A 17136-nucleotide genomic window follows, 5' to 3' on the forward strand; every position below is an offset into this window, starting at 1 on the left:
ATAATATTAATTTTTCTAATTAAAATTTTAAATTAACAACCTTAGTACATAAATATTTAAAACCAGAAAACTGAGAAGAATTTTCTCTGATCTCACCATTCTAACATATTGTGGTTTTTTTATTCCCTTCCATATGAAAATATTTTTACTTGGCTTAGGAATAAAATTTTCTAAGGGAAAAAACAGCATCAGTAAACAAGTAATTTAGATAAAACCTTTTTGTTATCAAAAAAACCAAACAACATTAAAAATAAAACTAAAAGATAACATTAATAGAACAATACTTTAGGTAACATTTTTGTGTTGTCTAGAACACCGAAAACTTTCAAAACCAAAACAAAACAAAATTAATAGATAAGAACTTTAAACATTTTTTGGATATTTAATATCTATGTGAATTTTGGATTTTCTCCGATATTTATTCCTAGTGTTGACTATTTCTGCCCGTTTTGCACACGGTTGCATATACAGCAAAGAGGAGTTAATGGGTATTATTTATTTTATCAAATAGTAACTGAGCTTTGAATTTAGACATTTTATCTATTTTTATGAGTGTTTGCTATCGATCTACGAAGCTGTTGATGTAACACTTATATTTAATTTCTAGTATGATAAGAAAATTGTATTTCAAAACAGAGTGGGATTTTCACATGTTAGATAATAGACTTTCTCTTTGGACATTTTACCCATTTAATGAAAATTTGCCATGTATTTTTTAAAGCTGTTGAATTTACCTTATGTATTTAGCTTAAGTTCTAGAGTGTTAGAAAAACTATTTCAAAGCAAACTGGAATTTTCACTTGTAAAATAATAATTGTAGTTTCTATTTGGACATTTTATCCCTTTTTAGTGACAATTTGCTACAGATCTATGAATCTGCTGACTTACCATATGTATTTGGCTTAATTTCTAATATGGTAGAGAAAATGTATTTCTAAGCAAAGTAAAATTTTCAGTTGTCAAATAATAACTGGACTTTCTATTTTGACACCTTATTCATTTATAATGGCAATTGCTATAGATTTACCAACCTGCTGACTTACCACCTGTATTTGGCTTAGGTCTAGTATGGTAGGGAAAATGTATTTCGAAGCAAAGTAGAATTTCCACTTGTCAAACAGTAAGTGGACTTTGTATTAAGCATTTTATCCATTTTTACAACAGTTTGCCATAAATCTAAAAGCTGTTGATTTGCTTCATATATTTTGCTTAACTTACGGTATGGTAGACAAATTGCATTTCTAAGCAAAATGGAATTTTTACTTGTCTCACAGACATTGAAAATAAGGGACAGCACTAGTAAAAACGGGTTAGAGCCAACCTCAAAGAAATAAAGATAACAGGTTTCTAGTTGCTAACACTAGCTTTCCACTGGAGAAAATCATGCTGTACACAAATATTGACGCAGTGGAGAAATCCTGATTTGTTAAAAGTCAAATATTTAGATTGTTTCTGATTCTTGTAAGTGTAATATTTACAGATCATATTTTCTCCAAAAAACCCAGTCACTTTCGTCCTTTTTCTTTTTTTACTAATTGTCGATACTCTACCCGAATCCTTTCCTTAAAACTTACCCTTCCACTTATTTCCTAATCCCAGTGTAAAAAAATGACCATAGGGGAATGGATAATACGGGTTTATGTGTTCGTTAGAAATTCTTTGGCTGGAGGGGAGATCACTTTTACACTTTGCTCCATTTTAGTCTAGAGCTTCGCAGAAATATCAGTATGATGACTGTTTTCTTTCTATCCCTCTCAACCTCACCAACAGTGACAGACAGACAGACAGACAGACAGACATGAGGGGCATACATAGACTAATACACACTCCATTTAGCCTTTTTCTAAACTTTGGAATCCAGTTCTCCAGTATGCTATCTCCCAGATTTCCAGAAATATTAAGCCTAAAGTAGCGCACAAGGAAAAAATAATAAAGAAGAAAAAGCCAGTGTTTCTAGGTATCAACAAGTCTTTTCAAGTGAATATGTTTCTGATTCAAGTTTTCAGGTTGGTAGGATCAGATAGAGTCTCAATGCTCTTAAATCCATTCACATGGATTGCTTGAAAGCCAAATCCTCTCTTCATAATTCCGAGTGTTTTAAATTTGGTAAACAATGTAACCCCATATTAAAGACACTATTAAGTAAAAAACAAACCTCCGGTTTCCACAGCTTGACAGTGGAGCAACCATTTCCATTGATGCTGTATCCCTTCTAGTCTTTATTCTGTGTATATATATTTTTATATAATTTTAATATGTGTAGATTTCTTACACTTTGTTTTGAAAGGTAAGTTAATCCTGCTTTCAGCGGTGCATTTGTCAAGGATGCAGGATGCTTTTATGTATGAGGTGGTGTGCAGATTAATTAGCGGTATTGCTGTGTGTGCGGGAGGCAGATTGAACCAGCACTGGCAAGGTGTATAGGTTCTTGGGTTTGGGTCAGGAATTGTCCCTGTATAAGGATCACAAGCCTTTACCCTGAGTTTTCTCTTCCTCTGCATTTGTATGAATGACTTTGATGAAGATCTAGGAGGCTTGCTTTAAAAATCCATGGATGAATGGAAAAGGGATAGCTGTTAGATAACAATTTAGAGTTAACACACTACTTAAATTGGTTGCAATGCTATGCTGAAAGCAAAAAATATTTTATAGTAGTAAATGCGTCATAATTCATTGGTATGGAAGAATGGAGGTGACTTTGTATGATGGCAGTTCTTTAGGAAAACGAAGGTTAATAGGAACCAGTGACATGACATGGTTGCAAAAGAAAAAAAATTAGTTAGGTTCTGGTAGTAGTATAGTGTCCATATGTCACAAAAATTATAGTACCCTGCTCTAATCAACCACATCTGTAGTATTGTGTCAATTTCTGGCTGTCACATTTAAAGAGAGACATTGACAAATTAGACAACTTCCAGAGCAGTCGATGGGGAGGTTGAGGGGTCTGGCAATTCTGTCATAGGAGGTATCCTCACAGGGTCTGGAAATGTTTAACTTAAGAAGACCAAACAGCCGACACGAACTCTCTGCTGTTTGCTTCGGAAAATAGAGAACTAGCATCGGTGAGTGAAAAGTACAGATATATTGCAATGTAAGGCCTTCCTAACAGTGAAGCTCAATAAGACAATCAACTTTATTTATTCTGTTCTTTAAATATCAGAAATATTCATCTTTCTTGCAATGAATATTTAATTTGAAGGTCATGATAACATTTTAGTATTGACCTGAAAGATACTTGTGATGAGAACATTTTATTTTTTTGATAAACTATCTAAAAAGAATAGCCCTATGTGTTGGAAGTTCATTTCTTACAGCTCGAAAAACAGGGTAATTTAACACACATCCTCCTCTCTCTCCCATTCTATTTCAAATATAAAAACCTGAGAAGAAAATGAGATTCCTTTTCCCCCTGCAAAGTGTCTTAACTTGCTTAATTTGCTTCCCAGAATTACTCTTTCCTGGAATTTCTTGCTCTGTCCAAGCAGGCTTCTGGGGCTGACTGGCCGTGGATGCCGAGGATACCCAGGGCTAGAGGAGGCAGTTTGAGTGCTAGAGCTCAGCTGCCTCTTCTCCAGGGGAAAATAGGGTTTCTTCTGCAACCTCCCCTCCCTTGTGATATATCTCCCTATAAAACTTAACAGTTACAATTTTCGGCTTTTACATAGCAAAATAAAATATTTTAATTAAATGTTTTCAACTTCTGTCTTTCAGATTAGCCTGGTTTCTGCCTGGCTTAAGGGCACATTCTTAGTGTCTCAGACATGTCTCGAGGTAGATTTTTCTTTCCTATGTGATCATCTGACTATCGATTGTTTATTTTGGCTACTATATCAAACTTTGAAAATGTGATTTCTCAAAATGAATTTGTGGGGTATATAGGGCTTCTTTACAGGACCCCTTTTTGAGTAGTTTTGGATGCTACAGAAGCTGTTTATGTGCCCTGGAGTTCTTAGTTCTTGCATACTAAGAAGTCTAATGAAAGAGGTGAAGAAATGATAGAAAAATTTGTCTGTCATCTTTTCTAACTTTTCGCTGCAGCTTTTACTTCTGCCTCACACTTAGAACTTTCTCTTCCACTGCAGTTATTAGGTCAGAAATGCAGTCACTTTCATTCTGACTGTATGATGTATATTTCTAATGTTGAACAACTTTCTCCTCTCTTATTCTCTCTTTTATAAAAGGGCCCGTGCACTTTTGTGGGATTGTAATAATGCAAATGGCAATTTGTGATGGCTTGCATCCCAGTTGTTTAAGATGCCACGGGCATTCTTGGGCCGAGTTCATATTTCCAAGACAGAAAAGCTCAAAGATGAGTTTCTGGTTTGTCAATCCTCAGCTGATCTACAGGCAGCCACTTGTAATTCCTTGAATGCAGCTTGCTTGCTCCAGCTCCGGCTCCCCTGCCTTGGAAGTAATAATTCTCAATGTTTCCATTTTAAAACTTAAAGGAGTTACCTTGGGAAATAAATAGGTAACCTCAAAACATTAGCTGCTGGCATGATTATTGTTAGATTCTTGGAAATAATATGTTAATGAAAGCCATAGTGCTGTTTTCTTCTTTGGTCACTCTGGTAGAATTTTTTTTTTGTATCTTCATTTAATAATTTTTATGCAATGTTTATGCAGTAGCAGTTTAAGTGCATTTTATTATTTAAGAGCCACTCCTGTTTAGAACATTTCACTTTCTATCTAATTGCCTTAGACTAATCCGTTTTTTGGAATAGATCTTTGGCATCCTGTACCACGGGAATCGCCACAGCATCTGTTGTGACATGTATGCAGACTTTCTTTTCTGATAAATGAACCCGCTCATTTCAAAAATGTTTAGGAGTTAGGCAGCTCTGGTATAAATTCTTTCCCATTCTTTCCCACTCATTCATCTGGTTACCACTTTGATTATTATGGAGATTCGGGGTTCGCTGCAAATTTGAAAGAAGGAATCGGAGTAATTTTCTTACAGCGGTTAAAGTGGAATATTTGTCACCTATTTTCTTCAGTAGTATGCATAGAAGTATAGTTGCTCTTTTACCTTGGAAAGCAAAAGAAGAGAAAAAAATATCCCTGAGGTTTTGTTTTTCCTCCTTGGCAAATTCATTTTTCTTGCTGTGCAGTAAAATGACATTGGCTTTTCTTTTCTATGAAATAGTCAATGTAGCACTTTTAATATCTTTTATTTCCTCTAGTTACAGGGTTGATTCTCCTCAAAGACCAGTACTGCAGAAGTAGGAACAGAACAGATTACTTATGTGCTTATCAGAATTTGAAATGTACATTATTTCTTGTCTAACCATTTTACTGCTAGAAATCTAGCTTATAGATATACTGGTGAAAGTGCTCAAAGATACAGATAAGGATTTTTATTACAGTATTGTTCATCATGATGAAAAACTAGAAAAAATCCTGGTCATCTTTACTAATTAATAATTTTTTTTTTTGAGACAGAGTTTTGTTCTTGTTGCTCAGGCTAGAGTACAATGCGTGGTCTCTACTCACTGCAACCTCTGCCTCCTTGGTTCAAGTGATTCTCCTGCCTCAACCTTCTAAGTAGTTGGGATTGCAAGTGCCAGCCACCATACCTGGCTAATGTTTTTGTATTTTTAATAGAGACAGGGTTTCACCATGTTGGCCAGGCTGGTCTTGAACTCCTGACTTCCGGTGATCCACCCACCTCGGCCTCAGAAAGTATTGGGATTACAGGTATGAGCCACTGCTCTCGTAATTATCCGGCCAGTAATTCTTTTATTCATTCTTTTTTTTTTTTTTTTTTTTTTTTTTTTTTTTTTTTTTTTTTTTTTAGTATAGACTAGTTTTGAGACCCCATGCTAGATGCTGGGGAATACACAGCTCAGCTATTGAGAAACTTTTTACACTAGTGAGGTTGACAAAGAACAGGGTTTTTTTTTCAAGATCATTTGATTAATCAATTACACATATAAATGTGCTCTTAAAACTATGGTAAGTGCTACAAACATGACTAGAACTTTTAAGTAGAGGATTTGGCCAGAGAGGGGGTTTAAGGAAGCCTTTTCCAAGGAAGTACTCAGATATTAAGGATGAGTAAATATTAGTAAGGAGGATACGTATATTTGAGGTAAAAGGAAGACCTCTGTAGAGGCCCTGGGGCAGGTTGAATATGGTAAACAAAAAGTGCTAAAAGAAGTCTAGTGAAGTTGGAGCAGAAAGAGAAAGGCGAACACAATGTTAAATGAGGCTGGAGAAGAAGTCAAGGAATAAATTTTGCAGGACCTGGTAGACTAACTTAATGGGTTTAATCTTTATACTAAGAGCAGTGAGAACATCTTTGCAGGTGTTTAACCCGAACATGATCGGATCTGCATTTCAAAAAGAGTACTTTAGCTGTTTGTGAGGAAAGGGTTGGAGGGGTCAGAATAACTTGCAGCAGACTAGTTAGGCTCCTTTAGCAATTAAGGATAGAGATGATGACTTTGTGGGCTAGGGTGGTGACTGGGAGATGAAGATAGGAGGGATATTTTGGGGGATAAAAATCAATGGGAGCGAGTGTTGCATTGAATTTGGTGTTGAGTTTGTCGGGAGGAGATTTCAAGGATGATTTCCAGATTTCTGTCATCTACATGAGGACAGATAGTGATGCCACACATGGGATGAAGAAGGCTGGAATAGGATCAGTTTTTAAGGGAAAGATCATGGACAAGCTTAGTTTGACGTGATGATAAATAAATTATGATTGAGACACATAGCAGAAAACAATGTAGCCTTAAAATGTGCTATCATGTAAACATGTTCAAGATATATTCTAAATGAAAAAATGTGATGGTATGTGTTTTTATGTGCACACACAGAAAATATGGAAAAGATGCCAAGACGATTAAGAGTAGATACCCTAGGCAGTGACATTGGTGGATGGCAACTGGGATATGAGAAAGAATATTTTTATTTTGTACCCTTCTGGTTACACTATTGGAATGTATTATAATACCATGAGAATGTATGGTTTTTATAATTAAGAAAATTAATAACAATTTACAGCAAACATCCAATATAAGAATATTTATTCTTTTGAGATTACTTAGTTGGAAAGATCATGTGAGCCTTGTTATATTTTTTTATTGTGATGGAAATTTTTCCTGTAGCTTTACTTCCCTAACCCAATAGCTCATATACTTGGCTTTTTAATCTTTTTCCACTAGATTGCACTATTACACTAGATTTTACATTGCCTGTATACTGTTTTGTATTCTGCTTTTCACTAATTTTATTATCACAACAGTCCAACATTGTACAAATAAGGACATTAAATTATAATATGCATATAACTGTTGCTTATATGCATCATTTGTGTTAAAGTTCCCACTGGTGTTCCTATTTCATCTGAGATATACAGAGTACTGTTCTCATGAGTGGAAACCCACACTCACCTTCTCAGGCTATTTGAGCAAAGTAGCAAAAAATACCAATTGAAGCGAATAACCTTACCTTCTCCAATAACTATTCTGTCAAACCAACACTTCTTATATTGAACATTGAACTTTCCACTCAATTTTGAGGTGTTTAATGCAGTTGAATCTTGTTCACACATAAAATTTTGCTTTTGTTGCATTGTTTTCTCTAAATAAAAATCTAAAAGTTTATAAAAGTCAGAATATAAATATAGATATAATTCATTTCTTAATACATCTGGCTTCCCTCAAGGGTTAAACTGGAGCTCTCAACTTGCCAGAGTATGGAGAATGAGGACTGCCTGAGATGCCATCTTGTTAGCCCTTGGGTAGTCACGTGGTGGAGTTTGGTATGGCTGTTGCCTCTTCTTCTGAGTAGCTTCTACAGTTGACTCTCTGTGTATTTCTATATAATATCATTTTTCATATGTGTTATGATTGTGGAAAAAAGTGAGAGTGCAGTATTATATAATGCTACCTGTAGTGATGACAGTTTTTTTCATTTGAAAATATATTTTTTAAAGTGACTATATTTAAAGAAATACAAAATTGTCTTCAAATTAGAAGAGTAAATATAATGATAGTTTTAATTTTTTGAGGACATCATTATATTATAGGCATTCTTCTAAAGTTCTTAAATGTATTATGTCATTTAAAACTCAATAATCTCTCTCTGATATGAGTACTATTCTACTCGAGATGAGGAAACTGAGGCAGAGAAGCATTGAGTAACTTGACAAATGGACAAAAATTAGGATTTGAACCCAGACCCTCTGTAGAGACTGATGTTAAACACTGCCTGTCTGCACTACAGTTTTATTTCACTCTGTAGTATCTAATTTTTTGGCTTCTTCTGGCATCCTTCATTAAAGTCTTGCTATAACATTTCTTTTAGGATTATCTTTTCCTGACTCCTTTCAGAGGTTGGACTAGACAATCCTCCTTAACAAAGCCATTTTTCCCCCGTAGGGTCCAAAATTTAAATCTTTCTTCTTTCAACAAATTGTTTTCATTTTTGTTTTGATGCCCATAGTGCATGAGATTAATTTCCAGTGCACAGCAATAGCATAGTAATGGTAATGGGGACTTTGGTTTTCTATATGAAAAAAATAGTATAAATTAAAATGTATATACCATTTTGTGTAAGCACATTCTATGATTGTACAACAACAAAATCACATAAAAATATATTTCTCAAAAAGTATCCCCTTTGTTAAAGCAATACATGACTGTATTTGGGGGTAGTATTGATGTGTACGTGACATAGACTTGGCAGTCAGCCACAAAATGGGTTCAAAATTCAACTCTGCTACTTAGTAAACATATGACCTGGGATATGTTAACATAATTTTCTTAAACTTGGTAATCTTGTAAAATAGAGCAAATACTGCCTACTTCACATAGTCATTGTAAGGATTACATTAGTTAATATGTGTAAAACCCCCTGTAGTATCCAGCACTTAGTATTTTAGACATGGTAGCTGAAGAAGAGAAGTAATGGTCAACTTATATTTTTAAGAGAGAAAAATATAAAAACAATGTTTTGATATAGGAAACAATTCAAAAAGTAATGATAATTGCATAAAAGAAGGGAAGAGAAAAATGTAGAGGGTCAGGGAGAAACATAGCAACTTGGATGGGGATGGTAGAGAAGAAGGGATGTGGGACAGGTGAACTATATAACGAACTCCTGGAAACAAAGTCTTCCATTCCCCTTAGAGTAGAATATGAAAGAGACAAATGAAGTAGTGGACAGAGAAAGACTTGACAGTTTGGTTTAAGGTGAGTATGACAATCAGATATAATTTCATTTGGCATATCCTGCTGTTTACTTGGACAGTGATGTCTGAATATGTTATTATTTATTATTTCCATTCCTTGATATTCTGATTAGCTCATCAGCAATCAGTCCTATTCACAGCTCTTCAATTACTTTTATTAAATAGCAATCCTTTCCTCCCCCAGTCAGCAAATTATTCAGGTTTGGGAAAGAGTAGTATCTCTTCAGAGAGTGCTTGCCCCGGGCCAGATGAAATGTAGTCATGCTGCTACAAGACTCAAAATGAATCATGGACTCTTGAGTCAAACTTTAACTGTTGTATGGTTTCTGGGGAAGGTGAAGGCGTGCCAGCCACCTTTGGATTAATTTAGGCTTTGATGATTTTGAAGAGGGAACATTGAAAAGATGATTAAATTGTGTACAGTGATATCCTGGCTAATTGTGTGAATGCCTTTTTAGTTTAGGCTATGTAAATGCAAGATGCTTGTGATTCTTTGCTTTTGTGTTAATGAACTAGAGTAAATTTGCACCTATGCTATAACTGTAGCATAGATTACCATGAACCTGGTGAGCACAGTGGGTTCATTTTCTTTTAAGATTTCTGAGGATGGTCCAGTATCTTTGGAGGAAGTTCAAGAACTAGTCTCTACAGATTGACATATCTTTACACATTAGATTTAATCTTGAAAAGTTGTAGGTCGGATAGCTATTTTAAATATTGAGTCATATTTTTCTATCCTAGAGAAGAAATTCATTCTCAAGTAAGAAAATGCATTGGTTATTTTCTAATGAAAATTAAACTTTAAAATACTAGCCTTTTTCAGTGAGTACTCTGCACTTAGCAATGTACGGAATACAATACTCTGTACAAGTAGTCAAGTGGATCCAGGATATTGTACACACAATTAAAAACAAATAGTTATTTCCTGTTATTGAGGTTTCTCCCTCAATGTGTGAGAGACTTGAATGTTTAAGCATCCACATCATTTGTGGCATCGTGTCTTGCCTTTAGTGATATTGCCTGGGGAGTAGAGCCATAAAACATTGTCCTTTTATTGAGATTTATTGGACTTCAGTCTTCTGTGGTCAAAGTAGGACTTCATATAGATCAATACAAACTTTTAAAAAATGAATGTGCTCAAAAGCAGTGCTGGCCTTGAAATAGAGCAACATCTGTGTGTTGTGTTTAAACTGTTCTACCCTGCCTCTCTTTTTAAACAATTGAGACACCCAATTCAATTTGCTTTTTGAATCCTGTAAAAGCTAACTAGAACTGGAAAGTATGAGCCCTTATACTTTAGAACTGGAAAGTATGAGCAATGATGCATTGATTCACTAGCCAAGGACATGCAGTGGTGTTAAATATTTTGCTGGGTTAGTCAGATTCTAAAAGCAAGAGTTTAAGAAAAAATTCTATAGACTTAAAGTTATTCTAGTAAATCCTTTAAATCACCCACAAGGTAATATGTGTAGTTTTGTGTATATCACTCTGAGCAATAATTCTTATGCACAACATAGTCTGAGAACCACTGAGCTAGTATAAAGGAAGGAACAAAAGAGAATCTGTCTGGGCACTCAACCCATTCTTTCTTTATGGTAACTACCCAGTCCATGGAGAAATGGAGAGTTCTATAGAGTGTCTGCTTGCCTGCAGGATTTATTCCATTCTGCTGTAAGATTAAGCCTCTATAATCGTCGGACACATTAAAAGATTGATTTGGTTTTGTAAGGATTGAATTAGACAGTATATGTGAAAGTACCTTGCTTAGGAGCTGGTAATGGGAAGCAGTTAAATCTAAATGTTGCTTGTCATATCCACACATACATTGTTCTTTGGAACATTGTAGAAAATAATTTGGCCACCTGTTTTTTGACCTTCTAGTTGGGATTTTCCACTATCCAGCAGGGTCTTACATGTTTTTGCAAATTGGCTGTTTCTATAAATCAGCTGGAGGTTGGAATGGGTAGGGTTTTCAGTTCTAAGGTTAGCCCTACATTTGTTGCATATGTAACTCAGATTATAGTATATATTTCTTTGGGTTCTGTGATGGCTCATCTGTCTTCTAGAGTTCACAGTTGTGTATGTGAATTACCTGATAGAACTGTGTAACCCACCTATCTAGACTCTCCATGGTGGAGTCGTGTGAACATGTGTTTTAAAATTTTTTTACTATCTATATTTTGGGAGTACATATGAATGTGTATTTTGAGGGAGCTGCCTATGTGATTCTTACATAAGCAGCTTGTTGCTTTTGGAACATAGCCATCAGGAAAACCCCGGAGGTGGAGTATTTTGCCACAAGAGACTATTAGCATTTCTGATCCTGTGTTAGCTTAGATTATTAGGAAATGCCTACTGTATTATTCATTTAGATTTAAAAATATATAACCAGTTATTACATAAATTATTAGACAAATTATAAGATTGGCAGATAAAATTTAGTAGGTAAAATTAATATTCTCAATTTGACATATTTTTTAAATTGAATACAAATTAAGTAGCTTATTTTGGGGGGTGCTGTGGATTTTGATTTGTACTGCTACATATCACTGAAATGATCACCTGAAGTTTTGTTTGTTTGTTTTTAATAACTTGGCTTAACTTAAAAAATTTTTTATTATGGATGTCTAATAGTTGTACATATATAGGGGGTGCCTGTGGCATTTTGATATAAGCATACTATGTATAATGATTAAATCAGTAACTTCAGTTTTAGCTAACTGCAGTGGTCCCAGCAGTGCTTGTAGTCCTAGCTACTTGGAAAGCTGAGATAGGAGGATTGCTTGAGCCCAGGAGTTCTAGTCCATCCTAGGGAACATAGTGGACCCCATATCTAAAACCACTACTACTACTACTACTACTACTAATAATAATAATAATAATAATAATCTGGGGTTTGAATTGTATTCTTTTTTCATTTTGAAGGGAACTTTGGATTTTTAATAATTTAGTTTAAGTTCAAATTTTTACTGAAAATTTAGTTTAAAAAGGGAATAAGCCCTTTATCTCTGATTTATTAAGTTGGGAGCTCTTTTAATGTAAAGTTTGCTGTACCCCACTAACTGTTACTGTTTTTACTTTCCTTTTCTCATGCACAAAGTGTTTTATTTACTTTCATATGCTTGGTCCTACACATTCTGCCCTTTCTTGGATTGTATCTCATCAATTATGCTCCTGTTCTTTATCCTTAATCTCTTTCTCCCCCACTTACATCATTTCCTCAATTTAGATACAAAATATGTCATCCCTACTAAAATAACCAACCTTTTGTCCACCTTGCTACTTCTTCAGTCTATCATTTGTTCTTGTTGCTTCCCTATTCTGACCAGCATTCTTGAAAGATTAACTGTGATTTCTGCATCCACATCTTGGCCTTTTACAGTTTGGCTTCTACTCTCACCACTCTGTTGGAACTCTACTTTCGAGGAGTCACGAGTAACTTCTCACTTTTCAAATCTAGTGGTCTTTTCTAAGCTCTCATCCTCTTTAACATTTTTGCAGTAAGTGAGGATCACACTCTCCATCTTCACATCTCTCTTCTGTTAGCCTATGTGACTCTTCAGACTTCATTTTCCAATCTCTGTGACTGCCTCTCTTCATTCTTCGCTGAATCATCCTCTGCTTTTGATATGTTAATGTATTTATTAACATGTTGTTTTGCTTTTGCTGTCCCTCTTACCTTTTGAGCATTCTTTCTTCATTTCAGGTCCAGAAGCTAGGAGAGGCCAGGTGCGGTGGCTCACACCTGTAATCCCAGCACTTTGGGAGGCTGAGATGGGTGGATCACCTGAGGCCAGGAGTTTGAGACCAGCCTGGCCAATATGGTAAAACCCTGTCTCTACCAAAATACAAAAATTAGCTAGGTTTAGTAGTGCATGCCTGTAGTCCCAGCTACTCCATTGGCTGAGGCAGGAGAATTTCAGAGCTGAGAAGGAGGAGGTTGCAGTTGGCTGAGATCATACCACTCCCCTCCAGCCTGGGCAGTAGAGCTAGATGCCATCTCAAACAAAACAAAACAAAACACAGAAGCCAGGACAGATCCCCTTGGTATTTCTTCGGCCAAGCCAAATCTGCAAGGAACTTACCCTAAGATAGCCAAAGGGAGAATAGGATGGAAAGCCAATATTGTAGTCAGAAAAAATGGTGCCCAAATCTATCACGTCTGAAATGTAAGGGTGAAAAATCAGAGAGTAGGCAGCGGATTAGCAGTTTGGATGATGAAAAACAGGATCGATGAATGAGTCAAAAACAGGAATATGTATTTACTCCAGATCATATTCGATGTAAGAGCTTGATGTATGTGTTACTAGGGACATGGTATCTTAAAGGAATCACACAAGAACAGAAAATGAAACACCGCATATTCTCACTCATAGGCGGGTGATGAAAAATGAGAACACATGGACACAGAAAGGGGAGTACTAAACACTGGGGTCTATTGGGGGGAAAAGGGGAGGGCCAGTGGGAGGGGGAGGAGGGGAGGGATAGCCTGGGGAGAAATGCCAAATGTGGGTGAAGGGGAGAAGCAAAGCAAAGCACACTGCCATGTGCGTACCTACGCAACTGTCTTGCATGCTCTGCTCATGTACCCCAAAACCTAAAATCCAATAAAAAAATTAAAAAAAAAATAATCATTTCTCTGGAGAAGGACTTTAAATCTGTAAGTGAAGTCCCATTACATTCTCTTCTTCCTCTTAGTTTCACCTGGATGTCCAACTGGTACCCTAAGATTAACATATCCCAAATCAAATTAATCATCTTTCTCTTGAAATTGAATTTTTTGCGGTCCTAATATATCACTGTTCTCTATCATTCTAGATTTAAAAAATCAAAGGCATCTTTGATTCTCCTTTTATCCCTACACGCAGCAATTTGAAAAAGTGTTGTCAGTATTATTTTCATGTTGTCTTGTAATTGGCATCACCTTTTGTTTCCTTGTGCTTCACCCTGACTACTACCCAACACTCTTGCAGTAGCTCCTATTTGGTGTTCCTATCCTAGTCATTGCTGCCAGTGTGAGCAAAATGCAACTGTGAATTTAAAAGGTACTTTAAACTTAACACAACATTCCTAGCCAGAGATAATAGCTTCCCATCAATGTTCTTATAGCACTTATGCTTTCTACCATTTGTGTATGTAATTACTGTAATTTATTGTATATATGTTTTTATACATGAATTGCCAATCCCCATAGATTGTAAGCTCCTTCAGGGGCAGGAACTGTGCTTTGGTTGTCTTATAGCCCCACATATTTCTTGAATTGACATACAACAAATATTTGCTGACTAGAATTAAACAGTTAGCTAGGCTACAAGGAATCTGATCCCAGTTAATAGTAGGTGATCTGTGATAGTCATTTTAATATGACACTAATTTCATTTTTTACATCTGTTTTATTCTGAAAAGCTTTTTTATTAAGCTGTGCTGATGGCATAAATGGAACAGTTAACTGGAAGACCAGACAGGCCAACAATTTTATTATCAGCAGAAAAATGGTTGCTGGGATGAAAGATGGTGAGTTTAGGTTGTAAATCTAAATCCCTTTGGGGAGCCAATTAAATGTCTGCTTCCATTTGTGGCTTTTTTTCTTCTAGTAAGTCAGTCTGAAAAAAAAAATTTTGTTTTCCTAATCTTCTAAAACTTCTTATCCTCTGTGTTCTTAATCCATTATTTTTCAAGTTCTTTTCCTTGGCTATAGCTTTGCCATTTTTAAAGAAAAACTAAAAACCATTCCTATGTTTTTAACCAACCCTTTATCCAGTCACTAGCTTGCCACTTAAAAAAATTGTCCTACTGTGGTTACTATAACAAGTTATTTATAATTTTGAAAATATTAAGAAGTACATTCAACATGTGTCATTTAAAATAGCATGTATGTAACCTTGGAGAAACAGTCATGAAATATTTTGGCTAAATTTGGATTATTCTTGTTGCAAAACCAAATTGATATGTTTTGCTATTAAATACTTAGTTTGTACTTGTTTTCTATTGGAAAGATGACTTGACCTGTAAATGATTGATTGATTCTTCTAGATTTTTCTTCTGTATCTATAAATATGTCCATCAGCAATATTCCAGGACCTTTGAAATAATACATTTTATTAGGGAGAAAAGGCATTACTTAAGTCAAAGTATTAGTTGTTTTCAAAATATGAATTAATATTATGAACTTGCACTAATATTTCTTGTTTTTTTGGCTTGATGATCCTTCACATAAAATATTAGCTACATGTGTTTGTGAACATTAGTAGAATAGTAGAATAGTTTCTCTAACTTTGGAGCAACAAAAATGGCTGTAAAAATAATAGGAATGTGCTGGGCATGGTGGCTCATGCTTATAATCTCAGCACTTTGGGAGGCCGAGGTGAGGGTGGATCATGAGGTCAGGAGTTTGAGACCAGCCTGGCCAACATGGTTAAACACCATCTCTACTAAAATACAAAAATTAGCTGGGCATGGTGGCGGGCACCTGTAAGTCCAGCTACTCAGGAGGCTGAGGCACAAGAATCGCTTGAACCCTGAAAGTGGAGGTTGCAATGAGCTGAGATTGTGCCATTGCACTCCAGTCTGAGTGACAGAGCTAGACTCTGTCTCGAAAAAAAGTAATAATAATAGTAATGTTAAAATGTTTTCAAAAGAACAGTAATTTTATGTGATAAGATGATAATGCCAAATGAAACATGCTGGGTACTTGTAGGAGTGATTCCTGGCTTAATTCATTTTCTTCATACATCTCTGAAGTTGGGCATCAATAACTTTTTTACAGCTGGAACCAAATTATTCTTCAGCTGGACTCTTCTACCCCCAGGTCTCTTTCACAGTGGGACCAAGTTTCCCAACATTTTTTTTCCCCAACTGACTTTGAAACAAACCTACAAACACCTGTGTATTTTTAAGGAATTTTCATTACTAAGATCTGTAAGAAAATATAAATAGAGTTTCATAAAAATAACTTCCCATGAAGAGATCACAAAAATTTGTTTTAAGATGCACTTGTTCCAGGACACAGGCCCATGGTCTCATAGTTCTTTCCCCCACATTCTCTTTAGATATTGCCATCAGATTCTCCCTGATTATCCTTATTTGGCTGGTTTCGCAAGCTGAGGGCCATCGGCTTCTTTGACACAGTTACTCTTCCTTTTTTCTAATCTCTTTTCTAGTTATGGGTCCCTGGTGTCCTTCACTGTTGCAATCTGCACTGTGCTTCTGCTCTGTCATCTCCAAAGGAGTTGGGACATGCCCTGGCTCCTTACGCTTCACTTAGGATCCCTGAAGACGTTTCCTCTAGACTTTACATCTTTTTTCACTAGGTTGCAATCATCCCTTTTCTTCAGACTTTTCTCTTTAACTTTGATCCCTGGAAATTCTGTCCTCTCTGAGGTCCTCCTCTTGCTGTTTGATTTGCCAAAGGGAAAAAAAAAACACTCTCTCACCAGCTGCTAGACTCAGCGGAGTCATCTATTATGGTGCTGTTCTTAGGGAAACGCATTTTAAGACCTTGACATATAGTATCATCTAGAATCTCTAAGAGATGCAAGTCTCTTCCTGTTTCAAAATTCATAGTGTCATTGAACATCTCACTGATTTTTCTCCTTGGGACCTGAGAGATAACTATAGTTTTCAGAATGGAAATGATCACCCCATCTTGAATCTACTGAGGTAACGAGTTTAGGTTATCATGTTCTCTTATTTCCTCAGTTTAGCTTATCTCATCCCTTAGATTATTTTCCTTTCTTCTCATCCTATTTATATCCTATCATTATAGTTCTGAATTATCAAGATACCTTATACAGAAAATACATTTTTTCAACTGTATGAGGAGAATTGTTTCATCACTTTTAAAATTATAATCACAAATGCTAGTAGCTTTTATGGCAAGGCCATTTTAAATACTGTCTGAGATATAGAATGTTCTCTGAGATGTTCTTGACCATGAA

The 17136-nt window shown here is 35.7% G+C and overlaps 1 protein-coding gene across 12 annotated transcripts in view; it reads left to right on the top strand.

Annotated features, from left to right (window-relative positions):
* Window positions 1–17136, top strand: part of SGCE (sarcoglycan epsilon) — a 75938-nt gene that overhangs the window by 2306 nt on the left and 56496 nt on the right. For 4 of the 12 annotated variants that reach the window (XM_009002419.5, XM_009002421.5, XM_009002420.5 and 1 more), the window contains exon 2: window positions 14606–14713. The exons of the other annotated variants lie outside the window; for them this stretch is intronic. In XM_009002419.5, the coding sequence (XP_009000667.1) occupies window positions 14606–14713 (108 nt within the window). The remainder of the gene's footprint in view (window positions 1–14605; window positions 14714–17136) is intronic. 12 annotated transcript variants of the gene reach the window in all.

Source organism: Callithrix jacchus, chromosome 11, assembly GCF_049354715.1.
Source record: "Callithrix jacchus isolate 240 chromosome 11, calJac240_pri, whole genome shotgun sequence".
NCBI classification, from domain to species: domain Eukaryota; kingdom Metazoa; phylum Chordata; class Mammalia; order Primates; family Cebidae; genus Callithrix; species Callithrix jacchus.